This window comes from Typopeltis vanoorti, chromosome 17 (assembly GCF_054136105.1).
Source record: "Typopeltis vanoorti isolate ZY-2024b chromosome 17, IOZ_Tvanoo_1.0, whole genome shotgun sequence".
Classification (NCBI taxonomy): domain Eukaryota; kingdom Metazoa; phylum Arthropoda; class Arachnida; order Uropygi; family Thelyphonidae; genus Typopeltis; species Typopeltis vanoorti.
In genome coordinates, this window is record NC_143565.1 from 16290933 (window position 1) to 16311087 (window position 20155).

Consider the following 20155-nt stretch of genomic DNA (forward strand, 5'->3'; position numbering starts at 1 on the left):
TCTAGGTTTGTCATTGCTGTGACTCATTAACACACTCATCCTTGGCTGCATGTCAGACACTAATACAGCATGAAACACATCCCAGCATGAATGTGTTTAAGGAATCAATCTAGAGCAGGGTTTGCAAAATCAGTAAGCAAAACCCAAAACTACTGCCACATTTTTTTTTTTTTTTGCATTTCTTTTTTAACTTTTTCTAAATATCAGCCACAGAGGAAAACAGAAGTTATCAAATTTTGTAGTTCTCAACTGAAGTAAATTTGTGATATTTTAGCAATGTTGGAAAATGTGTAACAAAAAATAAATGCATTTTACAAATCAAGTGAAATTTTATTATTAAAACTTCATTGCATAACAAGGTTTTGATCATTCTGCAACATCCATACATATTTACACTTAAATCACTTTTCAGGATATCGTAGCTAATTCAAAAGGTGATCTGCCAGAAATTTCACCAGAATAAGTACAATGTTAAAATATCATTTTAAAGTTGCAAGAAAGAAACATCTCAATAACACAGTAGGCATGATAATGCCAGTATTTTAAAGAAACTATTTCAAATTTTTTAAGTACTCACAATTCTACATTAAAATGTCGAGTGAAAAATTCATTTTTTTAAAGTCTAAAATGATGTTTATAACAATTCTAGCTTAAGAATAAATCTGCTCAACAATTTTTTTATTATAACAATGGATATCCCTTTTATGCTATCAGTTATTTACAGATGAACAAATCTGGATTTCTACTGAGAACAGGTAAAACAGTGTGTTTCATAGAAGTACTTCATTAGGAGAAAGCTTATTTTAAAATTCAGCTAAGTTTTCCCAATTTAAAATACTTATAAGCATACATACAGCAAAATATTGAAACCAAAATATGTTATTTTCACATAATGTTTTTTAATTTTCTTCAATTAATTCAGTACATATACCTTTATTATCTTAATTTTAAAGCATCTATACAATGCCAAACCTCATAGCATTTGATGTATGAGAGAGAGAGAGAGCAAGACGTGGGAGATGACCTTCCTCTTCTCTCCTCTCTGGAAGAGGATAATCTATTTAAACTCAAACACTTAGTTGTTTTGAAATGCAACATGAACAGCATACATTAAGCAAATTTCTTATGTGACTTTATACGTCATGTTTTGTAATGTACAGTGTGAACATGCCTAATGAATGATGGGGATCATTTCCAACTCCTATGAAATATAAGTCAGTTTTGTAACTCGAGGTTTGATGTTAGGAACCTTGTTTGAACATAAATCATTTATGAATACATTAATCAAGAGTAAAATTTCTCTCTTTTCTTATGATATGAAGCTGTACAAAGTAGTCAACTGTTTAGATTACCCAAGTTATCTACAAGATGATCTTAAAAGATTGGAAGAGTGGACAGGGAAGTGTGGTTTAAAATTTGCTAAGAATAAATGCAAGTATAAGTGATTCAGTGAGAAGATATTAGATGTAAGTTGAATGGGTAGGATTTAGAAAAAGGTAACAAATACAAGGATTTGGGTATTTTCATTCTTAGAGAATTGAAATCCTGGAATCATATTTGTAAGAAAACTAGTAAAGCTCAGCAGATTATAGGCTTACTTAAAGAAGAAAATTATATTGTTATATAAAACTCTAGTCATACCAATACTGGATTATGGCTTCTAACTTTACTCACCAAGGATTTAGGTCAAGAAAGTCCAGGTTATTCAAAGACTAAGCACAGGCAGAGATTGTGGAGACTGTATTAGTTATGCAAATCTGTTGGATAGTTGTAATCTGATGACTGCAACTAACAAGCTAAACCAACTAAAGATATCTAATAGGAGACAAAGAGGAAATTTGAGATTTATAAGTAAGAAGAAGAGAATTGTGCAACAATGGGTTATGAAAGTAGCAACTTTCATAACCCATTGCTGTAAGCAAAGTAGTAAACCATCGAGGACATGTTAAAATTTTGTTTTATAATGACTATCTGATTTGGCAATGTTGAACATATTGGTATTGTTATATGTAATAAATATGTATAAAAAAAAATATATATATACACACACATACACATATATATGTATATGAGAGAACAGGAGAGGAAGAACATAAGCGCAATGAGGGAAAAAAATCATCTTTATTTTTATATGTTCTCTTAACCATTTTGTGCCTTGTGTAAAAGATATTTATCAACATCATATAAATGAAAAACTACTCAGTATCTGTATAAAGATCAACTTTGACACTGTAATAGTGTCTAAATGCCAGAGAATTTAATTAAGTATACCTTACTTTCAATCAATATTTCTTTGTTGCTATATTTCATTACCCTTTTTGTTAACAACCAAAAACAAATATGCAACAAGCCCATCCAATAGGCATACATATACTTATAAAGACTTGCTGGATGTGACTATTGCTAACAAGTATAGTAGCATATTTATAGTAATAAGCAGGGCTTGACAAATCATCCAACACCTTACTCGCAATGCAAAGCATTTACTTGCCCAAGATCTCTTACCCCCTGACTATTTTTTTAATTGTATGTTGAATAAGTCAATGAGAGTTCCAAAAAAAATGATCAATAGTGCTGTACCTTGGTTGGAGAAGTTAATTTTTTATATTACATAAAAATATATGTCCAGTCTACAGCTACTCACCATGGAATGTTTGTTGAGCACCCAGGTAATAAGCTAGTGCACTAATTTTCTTTAGAAATTAATAGTTAAATATTGAAATATTCTTTGCAACTAGCTTTGTATTAAATTTAATTGCTTATGTTCTGCCTGATATTTCAGTGATACACTAAAAAAGTACAGGTACACCACCGATTTTCTAGCACCTTTGGTTCCAGAGCCTTGCTGAATTAGTAATTTTGCCAGGCCAACAGAGGCCATGTAATAATAATTCCTCAGTACAGCTCTGACCCACTCATTATATCTCTTCCTTGTCTCTAAAACACCATGGACTACTAAAAACTTGTATATTTAATGTAAATTAAATGTGAATTAAATAATTAAATAAAATGCATTAGTATAAATGATACAGTGAGATAGATATGGACTTGTACTTACACTTGACACCACAAAGACCACTATGAGCTGGCTCTTGCTTAAAAACCTTGGATAGGGTTAAATACAAGCAAAATAAGCTAAGAATCACTCAAAATCAAGATATTACCATCAAGTACAGATGAAAGTAATTAAGTGAGCATGAGCACATGCAATCTGTGGCAGCCCAGTGAACTAGTCAGGTAGGCCCAAGAATTTCAAGCACTATTGTAATTTTTGTCCAGACTAAAGGAGGTGTTGGATCATCTGTTGCTGGAAAATCAGTGTACTGGTAATGGAATATCCCAGTCAAAGCACACATCATAATGTATGTAAGTATGAACACAATAGAAGATATGAACATGATGTGTATATAATGGGACATCCATATGCACCATGACCAGTTTGAACTAAAATGCATCTGGAGCAGATGTTAATGACTTCAGATATGGACAGATTGTCAAATGACATGTTAGAAGGCTAAGCAGAAGACAGATGTTGGGACATTAAACTTCTCTAGCACAATAATATAGAACATTATATAAAAATGGAGAATGAATAGAAATGACAAAGTGCAACCTAAGCTTCGAGGACTTTTTTTTCCTTTTTTAAACAGAAAGGGATATAAGGACTATAGCACATGTTGCCAAGCAGTCTCTCTTTCATTAAACATACAGACAAAAAAAAAGTAAACTACAAGACAATCACCTCCCAGAAGAAGCAAGCACATACAAGAGTTTGTGCACACCACTGGGCAAACTGCACAAACAGTGTTGTTTATGTAGAATTTAGATTGCATACACCATGAAAGGGATCTATTGATGTTCCTTATTTTGATACTGTTTCTCATAATTCAGAATGTAAAAAATCACACAAACATTAATTTTTTGGCTCAACAAGCTTTTCTATTTTGGAACTTCCAATACAAAGATAAAAGATTAAGCAACAGCAGAACCATATCACAGATTATGAATGATAGAATACAACAAATGAAAATTAAACAGCGAATGTGTAATGAGTATGATATTACTGCGTTTCCGCCACAAAATGTGTATCATAGCCCAGTTCTGTACATGTGAGGTTTTTGATGAACTGTAACCAGGCTTGATGCAGCATGATACACTGGCTTTTGTTGCACAGAGTAGAAATGCATAGCATTTCTAGAGCTTTTCTAAATTTCCTGACATTTCTTTTTTCAGCTAAGGACATGATGGCCTGCCTTCATTGGTTGTGTAATATGCCAAACTGCATGTTTTCTTATTTTACACATCTTTAAAATGTTCTGATATGCATATTTCTCTGGAGCATATGCAGCATGAACAGTGTATCATGTAGACGCCTCATTTCTTAATGAGAGGATGAGATTTTGGGGAATGTAAGAATTCTGAAATTTTGTATAGAGGAATGAATGACACTTTGATCAATTCTGTCCATTATTATGGCTATTAGGAAGACATAGTGACTTTATAATCGTCTTTATTTGAAGGGGGGTTGGGATAGTGGTAAAATCTTGTTAACTTTAAGGAGAAGAGTGTGGGCGAGGGCATGAGATGTTACTGGTTCTGTCCTTTAACATTTTGATTATTCCCGCCATCTGCAAAGAGTGGTAGTGTGAGGTAGCATGGAGGTATCTATCAGCCTTAGTAGGCTTCCTGTATACTAAATAAGTTATTTTTCAGTGGCCTCTAAGGGTACGGCAAGGAATGGTACTGTCCTATTGCTTTCAAATTTCAGAGTGAACTTCATACAAGGATATAGGCTGCTTAAATAATTCTTAAATTCTTCTAGTTGTTTTACCAAACCTGGCCAGATGATGGATATATCTACTTAGTGCAGCCAAATTTTAGGTTTTTGGATAGTAACCTTCTTTGGCTCTCTTTTCAAAAAAATTCTGTGAATAAATTAGCATTGACCAGAGATAGGAGAGCCCAATAGCAAGACCTTGTTTGTTTTCAGCACCTGACTTTGAATTAGAGGAAAGAATTTCTGTGTAGTAGTGCTTATACAGTATAGCATGATGATATCTGGAGGAAAATATTACAAACTAGCTCCATGGTCTCCCTTTGAAAAAATATTCATCCTGGCACCTAAGAACAATTTTTAATACTTTCGATTCAGAATATAGGCTGGATACTCTGAGATCAATCTTAGATAATTCAAATCTGGTCATAGCAATGTATTCTTTGAGAAGGGCTACTTCTGTATGCTTTAGTCACCAATTTTCAACTGGTGTGCCACGAGAGGTCTTCAGGTGTACCATGAGATCAATTAATTAACTGGTTTTAATTAATTAAAATCAATTAAAAGAAAGAAATAATGTTGTAATCTGTGCATTTATTTATTAGTGTCTGGTCTTTCCTCTTCTTGTGTGTGTAAATCAATCAAAATTGTCTATTTTTTGCCAGATCATCAAAAAAATTAAAAGAATATATTTTCAGTGTGCCACAGAATTTTAATAATTAGTCTAGATGTGCCGTATTATGGAAAAGGTTGAAAATCACTGCTTTAGTAGAATGAAATTTGCTTTTAAGACTTAAGAAATTTAGTATCTGCAAATGTTAAAATGCGTTCAGTGTTTAATTTTCACCCATTATATTCGGTCCTTGTAATATGTGATACAATTCTCTGTTTTTTTAACCTTTATTTTATGCAAATGAATCAAGCAAGAACCTAATACAAAAGAAAATTTAAAGAGAGATTTTCATAAAACAACCAAATTTAAACAAGAATGGTGGTCTCAAAACTTCCAAGTTTTGGTCAATGCATGTATAACCCTGACAACAATGCACATCTGCAGATTGCCTAGAGGAGTGTTTCCCAAACTTTCAGTACTCATATACCCCTTGTAAAACTGTAATAACACCATTGTACCTCCCCCATCTCTGGCAAAGGCAATTTGGGAGAAGTTTTATTTCATTCAAACCAGAAATTATAAAAGTATTTATTTTTTAACATTTCTGTTATAATAAATTACAAACATGTGAAACTTTTTTTAATTATTAAATACATTTAAGTTATACGAATCTAATATAAATACAGTAGAAACAAAAAATTATGAAATTTAAATTTTCAAAATAAAAATAAAATAAAATTTTCTAAATAAAAAAAATTAGCAGAATGTAATCATGCAGTTAACCAAATGCAGCTGTAATGAAGGTTAATCCATGCATGCCAAGAAATACATGTTGCTTAAAATTTCATTAGTTTTTTTTTGTAATTGAAAAATCAATTATAGAATAGACCTGGAATTATTTGCAACAATATGGCAACAAAAATATAAAAGTTAAAGGTGATCTTAAAAATAAAAATAAATAAATAAATAAAAAACGCATTGTCATGTACCACTGGGGGTGCCATGTGCATACTGCACTTTGGGAAACATAGTTCTAGAGTATCAAACTACACTTAGCACTATCTCCACAAACAAAAATAATGAAAATTACTTCTGCTGATGGCTACATGAAAGTAGGAGCAACTTCAATAAAGAGTTAACAGAATCAAGTGTTATGTAGGCTACACAGAATAACTGTAGGTCAACTGATGATTTTATACATACATTAATGTAATGTATTAAGACTAACTATGAGGATTAATAACTGATTGTCAAACATAGGAATTTTCTAATTGACTGATGTAATTAATTATCATGTATTTATTATTTATTAATTTTACTTTGACTTCTATTATATTTTTATAACTTTACTTTTTTTTCTTTTTAACCACAAGAGATGAGACCAGATTACTTAATTAGTTTTAGACATTATGTAGCTTACAATGGTGCTAGATGTGTTAAGTGTGTATATAGGTGTAATTCCTGAAGATGACCTTAATTGTAAAAGTCTAAAGATAAAAAAAAAAAAAATTATTAATATTAAAATCCTATCTCAAACAGCAGCTGAATCCATACATCTAATGTAATAATAATAATGGGTAATGCATGTTACCTGTTATGACTGCTCAACTGTTTAGCATACAGAACAGGCATCAATGCTTAGGTGGCAACATCTTCTAAATGTGTGAAGTTTTGCAAGAAGCTAAAGAGGATAAATATTTCTATGCAAAATGTTTTATTAGACATTGTATTCTCTCATCCTGGTCTAGGAATTCTATTTCAATCCAACAGGATATACAGTTTTCAAGAAATGCCTAGTGTGAAGTTGGTTTTAGCTTTGTGGAATTCTGCCCAAATGAATCAATGATGTGCTATATGTTTTGTAACCCTCTGTGTATGGATGGGGGGGGGGGTGAAATATATAAAATGTTTATTTTTTATGCCATTTTATTATAGAAGCTAGTAGTATGTTATCCAAGTTATAGCATTAATCTCAAGGTTACTTTTACTGATTTTAGATAGCTGCCAAAATTTGTATAATGTGAGTGATTTATCCAAATTTATCTAATTAAACTTACATTTACATGTGTTATTTGCAGTTCAATTTATGCATCATTAAATATGCTGAGAGATAAAGCAAATATTCAGAACAAGCAGGGTGGGGGTAGTTTAATTAATTATATCATAATTTGTTGGCAAATAACTTATTTTGTACAATGTAGTTGGATAATAAAGTGTATATATACTGTATATTATTATTATAAACTTTTTTTAGCTACATTAAAGTGAGCTGCGCATTACGAAACATATCACGTTTTTTTTTTCTTCATGCATAACTTTAACAATTAGCTTTTTGTTGTTACATTAAATGAATTATTTTTGTCTATTACTTTGAATATAAACTAAACTTCACATATAATTTAAAAGACAGTATAATGAAAATCAGCAATCATAGTTTTTCCCAATTCTCATTACAGCAGCAGCAGTAACAACAATATACACACAAGTACCATCTCTTTAATTTTTAAACCAGCAATACTACAAAAAAAAATCAACTTTTTAAAGGTAAATACTGAATTAATAAACATATTTATAAATTTGTGCTAATTCAAACACATAGTATAAGTGAATCAAAAAGCAGCTAATACCATGATTAGGAAAAAAATATCTTATTGAGCAAACAAACATTGATATCTATTACTATATAAAGAAAGCTTAGGGCATGTTTTGACTCAAGGACTGCCTTATGAAATTAGGCAAAAGGAGAAAAAATGTAAATATATATAGGTATATAAATCTTATTCATTTACAATAACAGGAACTTCAAATAAACAAAAATGGCTAGCAGCAAAGTCACATGCATTATCAAAATGCTAGGAGAGTAGTGAAATGCACTGCCACTCAAAATGACTGAACGGAATCCGAAATGAATGTATGACTAGACAACTGGTACATAAAATATGGAGTCTGAAACATGCCTTTATTTAAAAACAGAAATGGAAAGATAAATCAACGACGATAAAAGAATTTTTACTTAAAAGATTTATCACTATATAACAGAAATGGCATGAGCATATATATATATATTAAAACTATTTTCGAGGTTGTTAAGATTTACAAACAAGCTGTTCCAGCAGTAAAAATTATAATAGAGTATTCTTTATAAATACAGAGGAAAAAGTTACTAAATCATGAGTGGTTAACTGTACAATGATTAAAAAAAAATATATCTGGTGTTCACGAAGATGTAGTATGACAACTGGTCTGCTTCATTACTGCATTGAAGGCTGCAATTTCTTTTTTCTCTTTCTTTTTATTCCTATCTTCAAATTCTAACCTGAAAATTTTAATTAATAAAACTATGAACTTGTTATCTTGTGTGATAATTATTTCACAATTTATATAACTTGAGTAATCTTTTTGAAGAAATGGTATGCAGTCAATTTTTGCTGTTGCCTGAATGGAAAACTGGATACTAGCTATCATCTAGACAATTGTTATGAAAAAACAGCAAAAGTAATTTCGAAGATAGAGAATCATCTAATCTCACTCTCCTTAGTTTTTTTTTCTCCTTCATTTTCAGGGTGAATAATAATTAGTTTCTTTTGCCACTCACTAACTGGGACCATCAGCAGTCCCATATGTTCTTATTATCTATCAAATGCAATGTTCATGGAATTATTTTCCTATTTTGTGGAAGGCAAATCCTGAGTTACCAGGAAAAAAACCCTTCACCTCTCTGCTTAGAGCAGGCATGGGCAACCTTTCCTAGTTCGGGGGCCAAATTATCATTCTGTCTCCGAGTTAAAGGCCAGACCAAATTATTAAATAAAATAAATCAATATTAAATGAATTAAAACAAGTTGCTACTTCATATTTCATTTATTTATAATATAATGCTTTGGTATAAAGCTCTACATAAATTTTATAATATAATGAACAACATAACAATTTAACGTGAAGATTGGCCTTGTACTTCAACTACGAGACTATCAATATTGACGTTAATATTACTTAAGGATAATCGCATAGCATTTTCGAGGTTTTCGTCCGTTATTTTCGTCTGGATTTTTGATTTATTGTTCATCCTCGAAAAAAATTGTTCGCACATATATGTGCTGCTGAAAAGACAAATGATTTTTCTTGAAAAGGCACGTAAATTTGTATATTTTCCTTCCACCAAATAAAATTTATAAAAATACGTCAAAGCAATGTTGTTAAATTGTGATTTTAGCACTAAATCCGCCTGAAGCTCAATAAGTTCCATCTGTCTTACAGATGGAACTTATTGAGCTTCAGGCGGATTTGCTCAATATTTGTTCATCCGAACACATCGGACAAGCAAATATAGCTAATGTGGAGTCTTTGTTTTTGAAGTCGGCAAACCTTGTATCAAACTGCTCTATTAGTGCCTTCAGTTCATCTCCATAACAATTATAAGGGATATTTTTATGAGTTGCTAGAGTAGGAAAATAACAAATAACAATTTTTAGCTCTTATCTGATTTTCCAATAATCTTAGTTTATTACAAAAAGCTTTGACATGTCCATGAAGTTCATGAACCAATTGTCCTTGTTTTTGCAATTTAAGATTCAGTTCGTTTAGGTATCTGGTGACATCTACAAGGAATGCTAAATCACACACCCACTCATCATCTTTTACTTGGTTAATTGTGTTTACTTTTATGAAGATGTGTCTTTTATAAGACACATCTTCATAATCCGAAAATAGGTCTGCCAAATACTCCTTAAATTGGCAGTGATTAAGTGCACGTGACTTAATAAAGTTAATACTGGCTACTACAACTTCCATAACATTTGTGAATTTAATCGATTTAAATATAAGAACATAACATCAATGCAGGCACCGAACAAAGCACAACACCAAAGCAAGTACCGAACTGACACGTTATAACATGTTCACACATGCAGCTAGTCAAAATGAGAAAGAGACCTTGGTTGGAGAAAACATAGTGTGTTTTGTGCTAGTCATATGACGTCAGCTTAATGTGAGTAGTAGAACACACCATGTTTTCTCCCACCATGAATCAGACAAACTTCGCTGAAATAGATTAGGGCCGGATCTGGCCCGTGGGTTGCCCATATGTGGCTTAGAGGAAAAGAATAAATGGGGGGGGGGACAATAGCTACAAGCATTAGCAGGATTGTATAAGAAACACATGTTCTATCTTCCCTGGTGCAGAGCCAAGTAATTTAGTTTCTTAGAATTCTAATTATACTTATTACACTATGGTTAATCCAGTCTTGCAGGATTTAAAAAAAAAAAAAAAAAAAGAAAGAAAATAATGAATAAGAAAAAATTTAAAAACACCAGTTCTGGAAGGAAAAAACTTGGCTACCTCCAAATAGGATTTATTAACTCACCTTCAGTTGAAAAGACTAGTAAAGGTTCTTCACATTTGAGACAGAATCTGAACCCAGGTATTTCCAACAAAAGGTATATCCACTGAGCTGTGAGGCTCTTAAAAAAGTATAGGACACATATGTTAGGAAATACGTATTTCCCATAAATAGAGCAATTTGTGGCTAATTACTGTATCAGATTATAAAGGTCTAAAGCTGATTAATTCACATTTCTTTTCTTATGGTTAACCATTTTATGCTGTTTACTTCAGAAGATTAAGGAATGTTCTCTATTGAGAATCATATACTGATATTAACCCATCTACTATCATGGACACCTGTGCAATTTTGAAACTACTAAACCCATTTTTGTACTTTACTGGAGGGGCTTGTGATATACTTTAATTAGATGCATGGTTTTCATTACAGAAATGTGCTATTTATGCATATTTGAATACAGATTATCATCTCTTTATAAAGGTGTTTCAAAATGAATTGACCACTTTCAAATATTTATTGTTCAGCAAACAGGTTTCATATGAACATGTAGCCTAAGCCAGTTTATAAAGAATTATCAGTCATTGTTTCTTACAAGAACTCAATATACTACATGTTCATACAAAATCAAGTTATTGTTGAGTAACAAATATTTGAAAGTGTTCGATTCATTTTGAAACTCTAATTTTATGCTGTAATACAACAGAAAATTAATAAATACACAAAAATTAAGGAATGTGTAAAAAGATTGAATATTACAATATGAAACAAAAAAAATACACACACACAATAATGAAATGAATGTTAAGTAAGAAAAAATAATAATAAGATTGAAATAAAGATTTTATTTGTTTATTTTTAGTCCTTGTTTTCCTATATTTATTTCACTTATTTTGAAACTCAAATATTTTATTTTCAAATTTTATCGAGAAAACCAAGTTGAAGGGTGAAGAGAAGTGAGACTTTTATGCCTATCATAAGGGGACATAAGTTAAAACTGAGGAATGCTACTCCTAAATTACTACATGACAAGATTTTCTTGTATTCATAATCATGTGGTACTGTGGTACATGTATATGTTCCTCACACTGATGATGTCTTACACATCATAAGACATCATCAGTGTAAGGAGAACAACAATAAGGAAATTGTAAAAATAAAAGATTTGTAATTGAAAAAATAAAAGAAACAGTCGAGTGCATGCATTACATTGGAATCCTTATACAGGCAGCCCTTGGTTTATGACAGCTCAATTTATGCTGATTTACAATAATGGTGGATGCCTGTACGTGCTTTCTTACTGTAGTGTGATCTGAGAAACGATGCTAGCAGGCACATAAGTGTTTGAGTGTTTACCGAGCTACTATGATGTATATGTATCAAACCTAGTTTTACTGTTGAATCTACCTAATTGTTCTATTTAATTTTTTTTACATACATACGTATTTAAATTGATAAAGTATGTAATTACATACCATGTCTGATAAAAGCAGTGCAGAAATGTTAGCAGAACTTGGTGTTAAGAAGGCACAGAAATCAATCAGACTTGGAAAGAAGATGGAGGTGATTCGAAGAATGGAAGATGGGCAGACATGTGCTAATGTCCGAAGAAGTATGTACTTACCTCCATCAACTGTTACTACAATTATGAAAAATGCAGATAGAATAAAACAGTCAACGGTAGTACCAAATGCAAAACATGAAAGTTTTAGCAGGGGTAAACTTCATGTAAAAATTATTATCATTATGGGTGGATGACTTGAATCAGAAAAATATTCCTCTGATGCAGGCTGTTATAACTGAGAAAGCAAAAACAATTTTTGAGGATCTTAAAAAGACAGATGGAGGCAAAGAAACATTTTAGGAAGCAAAGGTTGGTTCATGAGATATAAGTCTCGAAATAAGTGCCATAGTGTCAAATTATGTGGTGATGCGGCAACAGTTGCTTTTCCTAAAGAATTTCAATACTGTGTAGAACAAGGAAGTTATCCTCCTGATCTCATTTTTAATGTTGATGAGACTGGGCTCGACTGAAAAAAATTGCTGTCACGCACCTTCATTTCCTGTGAAGAAGGTTCCGCTCCAGGTTTTAAAGCTGCAAAAGATAGACTTACGCTTTTGTTGGGTGCAAATGTCTCTGGAATTTTGAAGCTTAAACCAATGTTGATGTACCATTCACAGACACCATGCACCTTCAAGAGTCTAAAAGCCATGCTGCCAGTCTATTGGAAATGGAACAAGAAAGCTTGGGTTAGACAAGATGTTTTTATAGATTGGTACACAAATTATTTTTGTCCTACTGTGCTTCGCTTCTGTAAAGAAAATGATTTGCCAGCCAAGGCATTGCTTCTCTTGGATAATGCCCCTGTACATCCTCAAAACCTTGCTGAAGTAAGGACACCATTGGATGTCAAGGGTGTTTACATGCCCCAAACACATCGCTTTTGCAACCGATGGATCAGGGGATTATATCAATCTTCAAAGCCTATTACCTCCATATAACATTTATGGAAATGGTAAGAGTCTTGAACACTTCAAGAAAAACTATTAAAGTCCATTGGTGATCATTCGATATTTTGAGGGGCATTAACAATATCGAGGCAGCTTGGAACGAAGTGTCAGCAAAGTGTTTAAAAGGAGCATGGTGAAAACTTCTTCCAGCATTTATGCATGACTTAGAGGAAGATGAGAATGTTATTGAAGACATTACCAAGCTTGCGCAAGAGGTGGGATTGGGCGATATCATAGCTGAAGATGTGACAAGTCTTAGAGAGCCATGATAAATCGCTTTCCAATAAAGACTTCAAAGAACTAGCCGAACAATTAAGTCAACATCCAAAGGAGGAGAAAGAAAACGAAGAAGGTCCTCTGAGAGATATAAAAACGGCCAATTTACAGTGTATCCTTGCAAGCATAGAGACATTGACTGATGAACTCTGTGAAATGGACCATGATTGGGAATGGAGTGCGAACTTAAAAAGGAGTGTAATCGTATCTATTCAAGCTTACACTGAACTCCTTAAAGAAAGAAAAAGAAAATCTAAGCAGTTAATAGTGGATACTTTAAAAAAAAAAAATGCAGGTGATCCGAAACCAGGAACTTCAACATAGAAATATGTAATATCTTTCTGAAGTTTCATATTTTTTGTATATAATTTTGTTTTGTTTTCATTATTAATAATTTTATTTTAACAAATATATATGTATGTATATTTAAAGCTTTGATAATGCAATGTATTATCAAAGCTTTAAATATAATAATGTTACACATATTTCGTGTGCATCTTTTTGACTGCGCAGAACAACTTTGTACCGCCCATTAAAATTGGGTCCGTTTTACGTGGATTTTTCAGGAATGGAAGTCAGGTGTTAACCGAGGGCAACCTGTAGTATATGGTGTATGCAAAGTGCCATGTTTGTGCAACTTGTCTTACTACAGACAAACAGGAAAATCTGTCAAAAAATGCATCTCTGAACATCAAGACCACATTTCGATGATCAAACCCCATAAATGTGGCCTAGCACAACACTGGATTGAAAATGCTAGCCACAAGATTGATGGGAAAAGCCCAAACTGTTGCTTTCATGTGATGTCATTGCAAATTTGAATAATTCTCCTATGTCCTTTTGTCCTTTTGAAATTTTTGGTTAAAAATTCTAACATGTCTGTATCTGCTAATTTAATGTCTTTTATTTTTGTATGTCCACTTAGACCTATTATGGATTCTATAAGCAGTCCCATGTATGAAATTCTATGCAATTTTTTTATCGAAGAAACTGAGTAGCTAATGAGGGGGGACAAAGTTAGACAAAAATCTTGATATTTTATACATGGGACTGCTTATAGAATCCATAATAGGTCTAAGTGGACAGTTTCATTTTCAATTCTTCATACAAAATATATCCTACACGTTCTTTTGAAATGTATAGTCTCAGCAATTTCGCGCACTCTGACTTGCTGGTCATCCAATACCATATCATGCACTTGATCAATGATTTCTGGTGTTGTTACACTTTTTGGACGTCCTTCATGTGGATCATCCACATTAAAACTCAGCAGCCCATTTCTTAATTGTCGAAAACGAAGGAGAAGAGTGCCCATAAACTTTACAAAGAATTTTATAACTGCACAATACTGAATTTTACCAATTTCAAGGGATACAGACAACACTTTTGCTTCAGACAACTGTATAAAACAAACTACTTGATAGAATGACTTGCAATTTCACATGGATGCTTATGACAGATGTATCAACTTAAAAAAAAAAAATCTTGCCAATAGTGTTGCCATCAATGGTCAAGGCTGAGAGCTTTTCAGACCACCCTCGTAATCTAAATTAAAGATACCAAGAAATTATACTCTTGGTTGTGCTTCATAATAAAATAGGAGCAGAAACTGATTTTTTAACTAACTTCTCATATTCACCAGCTACATTACTGGAATAAACAGACACTGAATTAGATTTATATTATTCACAAACTTGCTCATGAAAAGTTAGAAACCTATAGCACATAGTGGACCGGGTTAGATAAATAGGGATTCGTGCCATTTTCAAATCCTTTTCAAAGTATTTCAATTTCAAATAAGGAGATGAAACCATCTGATGGCAAACAAAGTGGAGATACCATCTATTTGCCATCCAAGCCAAAAATATTTTGAAAATAATATCAAAATCCATTGTCCAACTCCAAATAATTTATCACTAGTCATTACTTACAGCAGTGAGACCACAACGTATGATTTTTTCCCCCCCTAAGTTGGTACATCTGTCATAAGCATCACAATGTCATGTGAAATTGCAAGTCATTCTATCAAGTAGTTTGTTTTATACAACTGTCTGAAGCAAAAATGTTGTCTGTGTCCCTTGAAATGGATAAAACTGAGTATCATGTGGTTATAAAATTATTTGTAAAAGAAGATTTAACGCCAAAAGAAATTCATTCAAAGTTTATAAAAGTTTATGGGCACTCTTCTCCTTTGTTTTCAACAATTAAGAAATGGTCTGCCGAGTTTAAATGTGGCCATACCAGCCTTGAAGATGATCCACGTGAAGGACGTCCAAAAAAGTGTAACACCACCAGAGATCATTGATCAAGTGCACGATATGGTATTGGATGACTGGTGAGTCAGAGTGCGTGAAATTGCTTTACTATAGGCATTTCAAAAGAACGTAGGATATATTTTGCATGAAGAATTGCAAATGAATAAGCTTTGCACGTTCCGTTAAAGTTGCTCACCATAACTCAGTGATTATGTGCTTGAAGTAATGACGTATATAATAATCAAGCACTTTGGTAAGCAATGCGTGTGCATGCTTACCAAAGTGCATTTCCACCACATTAACTAAATTATGTTTGTTTACTGTAATGGTAACTTTACTAATTGTAATACGAGTATCTGAGTCCTGTAATATGACAGAAAGAACACTGATTTTAATTGGATTTTGATATTATATATGATTATGTCAAATCATCTCTATAAGAGAGAGTATATCTTCCTATTAGTTGCTTGTGTTCTCCAGTTGGATTATAGTTTTGTACAAATAAATCTAGGAAAGACTATCTAGGAAGAAAACCCTGAAACTTCATAACTCAACCTCAGTTGAAAATCTATTGTAAAACATTCCTAGTGCCATAGATGAAACCAGAAATCCAGAATAATCATGTTTGTTGTAATGACTGTCAATTTAAAATAACTTAATATATAATTATGTGGTATTAATATTTTACTGTGCTTTGACACAAATGTATCATGTTATGCATAAGTGTGTGTGCTCCAAACAAGTTTAATTAGTTTACTTCCAGACACGATGCATTCACCTAACGTAGCCTTTCCCCACACATCACATGCAATGAGAAGAACCTTGACCACGTGTGCTTTTTAATCACACCCTTAATCAACATGCAGGGATGACCCAGAGTTCTACCCCACCTACCATAAATTGCAAAATATCATTTCTATCTGTACTGCATGTTTTTCTTACTGACATATCTTTCAATTATCACTCCTCTCATCTATTTATTCCTCAAAATTTGAAAATTACATTCCCGTATGTCCTTATATAAACAATTCCACAGGTAAGTTAACATCTTGATTACCTGCTACTGAATTTTCCAAACATCTCATCCCCTCTGAAGCCAGGTGATAATATCTGTGCATAGTAATCCAGACATGGTCTTATCAAAACCTTGTAAAGTAGGATAATCATTTATTTTTCTTATATGTTAATGTTCTTCTCAATACTGGTCCAATATGATGTCATACCTACCTTAGCAATATGGTCCCAAAACTAATTCTCAATTCACCATAACCCCAAGACTTAGTTTCATTGACTACATGCAAATTCTGATTAATATAATACTCTGATTGCAATGTTACAGTTCAAAATGAATAACCTTGTCCTCAGAAACATCACTCACTCACACGCACACACACTCTCTCTCTCTGACATTTACTGATGGAATCCATCTGTTCAAATTAGCCTGAAGAGATTATTATTATTATTATTTGACACCTCCAAGGAGTCCAAGGACTCATTGAGGGAGGGCACCTACTTTGCAACTCTGTATTCACCATTCAATCACCAACTGACCACAACTACAGCAACAACATCTACCGCTGACCACCACTCGTATTTCCACAGACAATCACAAACATCCACGGCAAGATTCTATATTAATATAACAAATACCTCTTTTCACTCTTCCCAACTCAGCACATCAGCATATAATTGAATATTACTCTCCAGATCATCCCTAACATCATTAATATATTAGGGTTCTATACTTAAGTACAGAAACCTATGGTATCACACTGGTCACCCTTCTCTTGGACTCATTATACACATTACTGTTTTGATATCTGTCAGTCAGCCACTCTCCTATCCATGTCATGGTGCTATGATGCATATCTATTCTGTAAGTTTTCAGAGCAACTGTGCATGTAAAATTCTGTCAAATGCCATGGCAAAATCTAGAAGTGTCATGGTATATCCATTTCCTCTTATCTAGCCCTTTGTTCACATTCTATAACAGTGACCTAAGGTGGGGATAGATAGCACCATCTATACAGAGGACATGAGCGTTATCTATCCATCTTTGGAACCAATTCCTAACCAGATTCTCCAATAGCTTGATGACCACACCAGAGATAATGACTTGCTGGTCTATAATTTGTTGCATCAGTGAGACACAACCTTGTATAATGGAATTATCTTGCTTTCTTTCTATTCATTAAGGATTGGACATGTGTGAAACTCAAATTGAAGAGCCAAGGTCAGGAACACTGCTAACTCTCTTGCACATTCTTTCCACACCCATGTTGACATTCCATCCAATCTCACTGCTGTGTCTGAATCAAGCACTTTTAATAAAATGGGGCTATCGTGCACACATATTCTTTGAGTTTGTAGAGCAACTGTGCATGTGATATTCTGTCAAATGCCATCCAGTTCCCATTGACATCCACAGAGCTATTAGATCTGCCTGGAAAGTGAACATATAAAACTCAGTTACCACCAGTTCATCCTGACACTTTCTTACCATTTGGATTGACTACGGTTATTCTTCCTTTTACTTGATGCATAGTGATAAAATTCTCTGATTTCCCTGGCATGTTTGGTTAACTTCTTTATCTTACCATCACTCACTCACTCACTCACACACACACACACACACACACACACACACACACACACACTCTCTCTCTCTCTCTCTCTGAGCCTCCCTTCATACTCTTCCTGAGCCTCATCATTACTTTTCTCATGAATGATATGGGATCTACAACTCCAGCAATAAAGTGTTATTCATCCATTTCACTGATGTGCAATTTATTCTCCTAATATGCAGTTTTTCACACATCAAGGCACTGTCTCAAGCTCTTCTCATTTTATTATAACCAACTGCCTTATATATATATATATATATTCCTTCTTAGTCACAAACAAATCAAGTCAAAACTTCATGTCACTCAAATTCTCACAACAGACAGATTCTGGACAAGTTCTTAGATGTTATTACTAGATCCAATGTTTTTGCACCAAGAGTCCCTTCCATCACATGGTTGTTATCTTCAGTAATTCTATAGATTCGCTTTCTCTCATCTTGCTTTCTCTTCTCTCCTATTTATATTCTTATGATTGAAATCATACATAATGATAGTCCTCCTTGTATCCATAAGATTTATTTATAATTGCAGTTCACAGGGTTCTTCAGGTGATCCTGTAGGAGCATCGAATAGTGTATTTTGTCCTATTAACCTCTATCTCACACCAAACAGCCTCGAAATCATTGCCTGTATTAATCAGACTATTGCCACCATCAAAGATTTCTACTCTGGTTGAATTTATTTCTTTGAAATCATTAGCAATAAATAGTAGCCCCCCCCGCCCTCCCAAACATCCTCTTTATCTTCCTTGAACATACTGAATCCAACATATTCTATTTCTGCATATCCTCTACTGTTAGCCAGGTCTCACTAATGCCAGTACTTTTCAAGTCAGTCCCACTACACCTACCAATGATAAGAATTTCCTGCATTTATTGCTAATGCTTTTAGCATTAGAGAATAGGCATGACAACCAACTACCAGACTAATAAGTATTCAGGCTATTCTTAAAACCTGACCAGTTTAAACAGGAAGCTGAAGTTGATTCCTCAATGAAATCTCTCAGATTATTTCCCCAGTTTTCACTTTTCTTCCAAACTCATATTATTATAAGAGTTTAACCCAATTAATATTGCAAGCCTGGTTTCAGATCAACTTTTTTTTTTTTCCCTAAAACTTTTATTTATTATCTCCCATTCAAACCATGATGTAGTTATGCCACATCATACCAGTCCCAAGCCTGAATAAATAGGTTAGGGTGAGCAAAGGGCTCAACGTCATTAAAAAAAGTACTTTGCTAAGGAAACCAGGATCAGAAAAATCAGTCGAGGCTCTATGCTCCCAATGCATTGAAGAGGAATAAGAAAGTAAATTTATCTCCCATTCTGCTTAGGTGACTATGTCAGATTAGATTAACTTTTTACGCATTCTTGAACATTAATAATGTTACGTTCTTTTCTGATATCTTTATTTTAATATGGTTTTACTACTAATACTGTTCACTCATCTCATTTTCCATATAAATGCCTCCCAGAAATACCCTCAGGGAAGCCTGGAACCTCTAGAGGGCACATCCCTGGATGGCAGATAGAGGGAATGCCTCTCAGATATGAGTGGTGTGTGTGTGTGGGGGGGATGCAAAGTGGGTAGCCACAAAGAGGATCTGTTCCCCCCATGTTTAGGGCAGTTGAAAGAACCATTAAGGTTGGCCAGAATGAATTTTGATACAATGACTGTAAAAACAAAATAATTGAAATCTGGCACAATATGGAAGTGCAAAGGAAAAGTACAACATGCCAGCTTGGACATCACCCAGATAAACA

The 20155-nt window shown here is 33.3% G+C and overlaps 1 protein-coding gene across 2 annotated transcripts in view; it reads right to left on the reverse strand.

Moving 5' to 3' along the window:
• Positions 1 to 309: 309 nt before the first annotated feature.
• Positions 310 to 20155, reverse strand: part of Pect (phosphoethanolamine cytidylyltransferase) — a 241938-nt gene continuing 222092 nt past the window's right edge. For both annotated transcript variants that reach the window (XM_090407732.1, XM_090407731.1), the window contains one exon: positions 310 to 8703. In XM_090407732.1, the coding sequence (XP_090263858.1) occupies positions 8604 to 8703 (100 nt within the window). In that variant the 3' untranslated portion in view covers positions 310 to 8603. The remainder of the gene's footprint in view (positions 8704 to 20155) is intronic.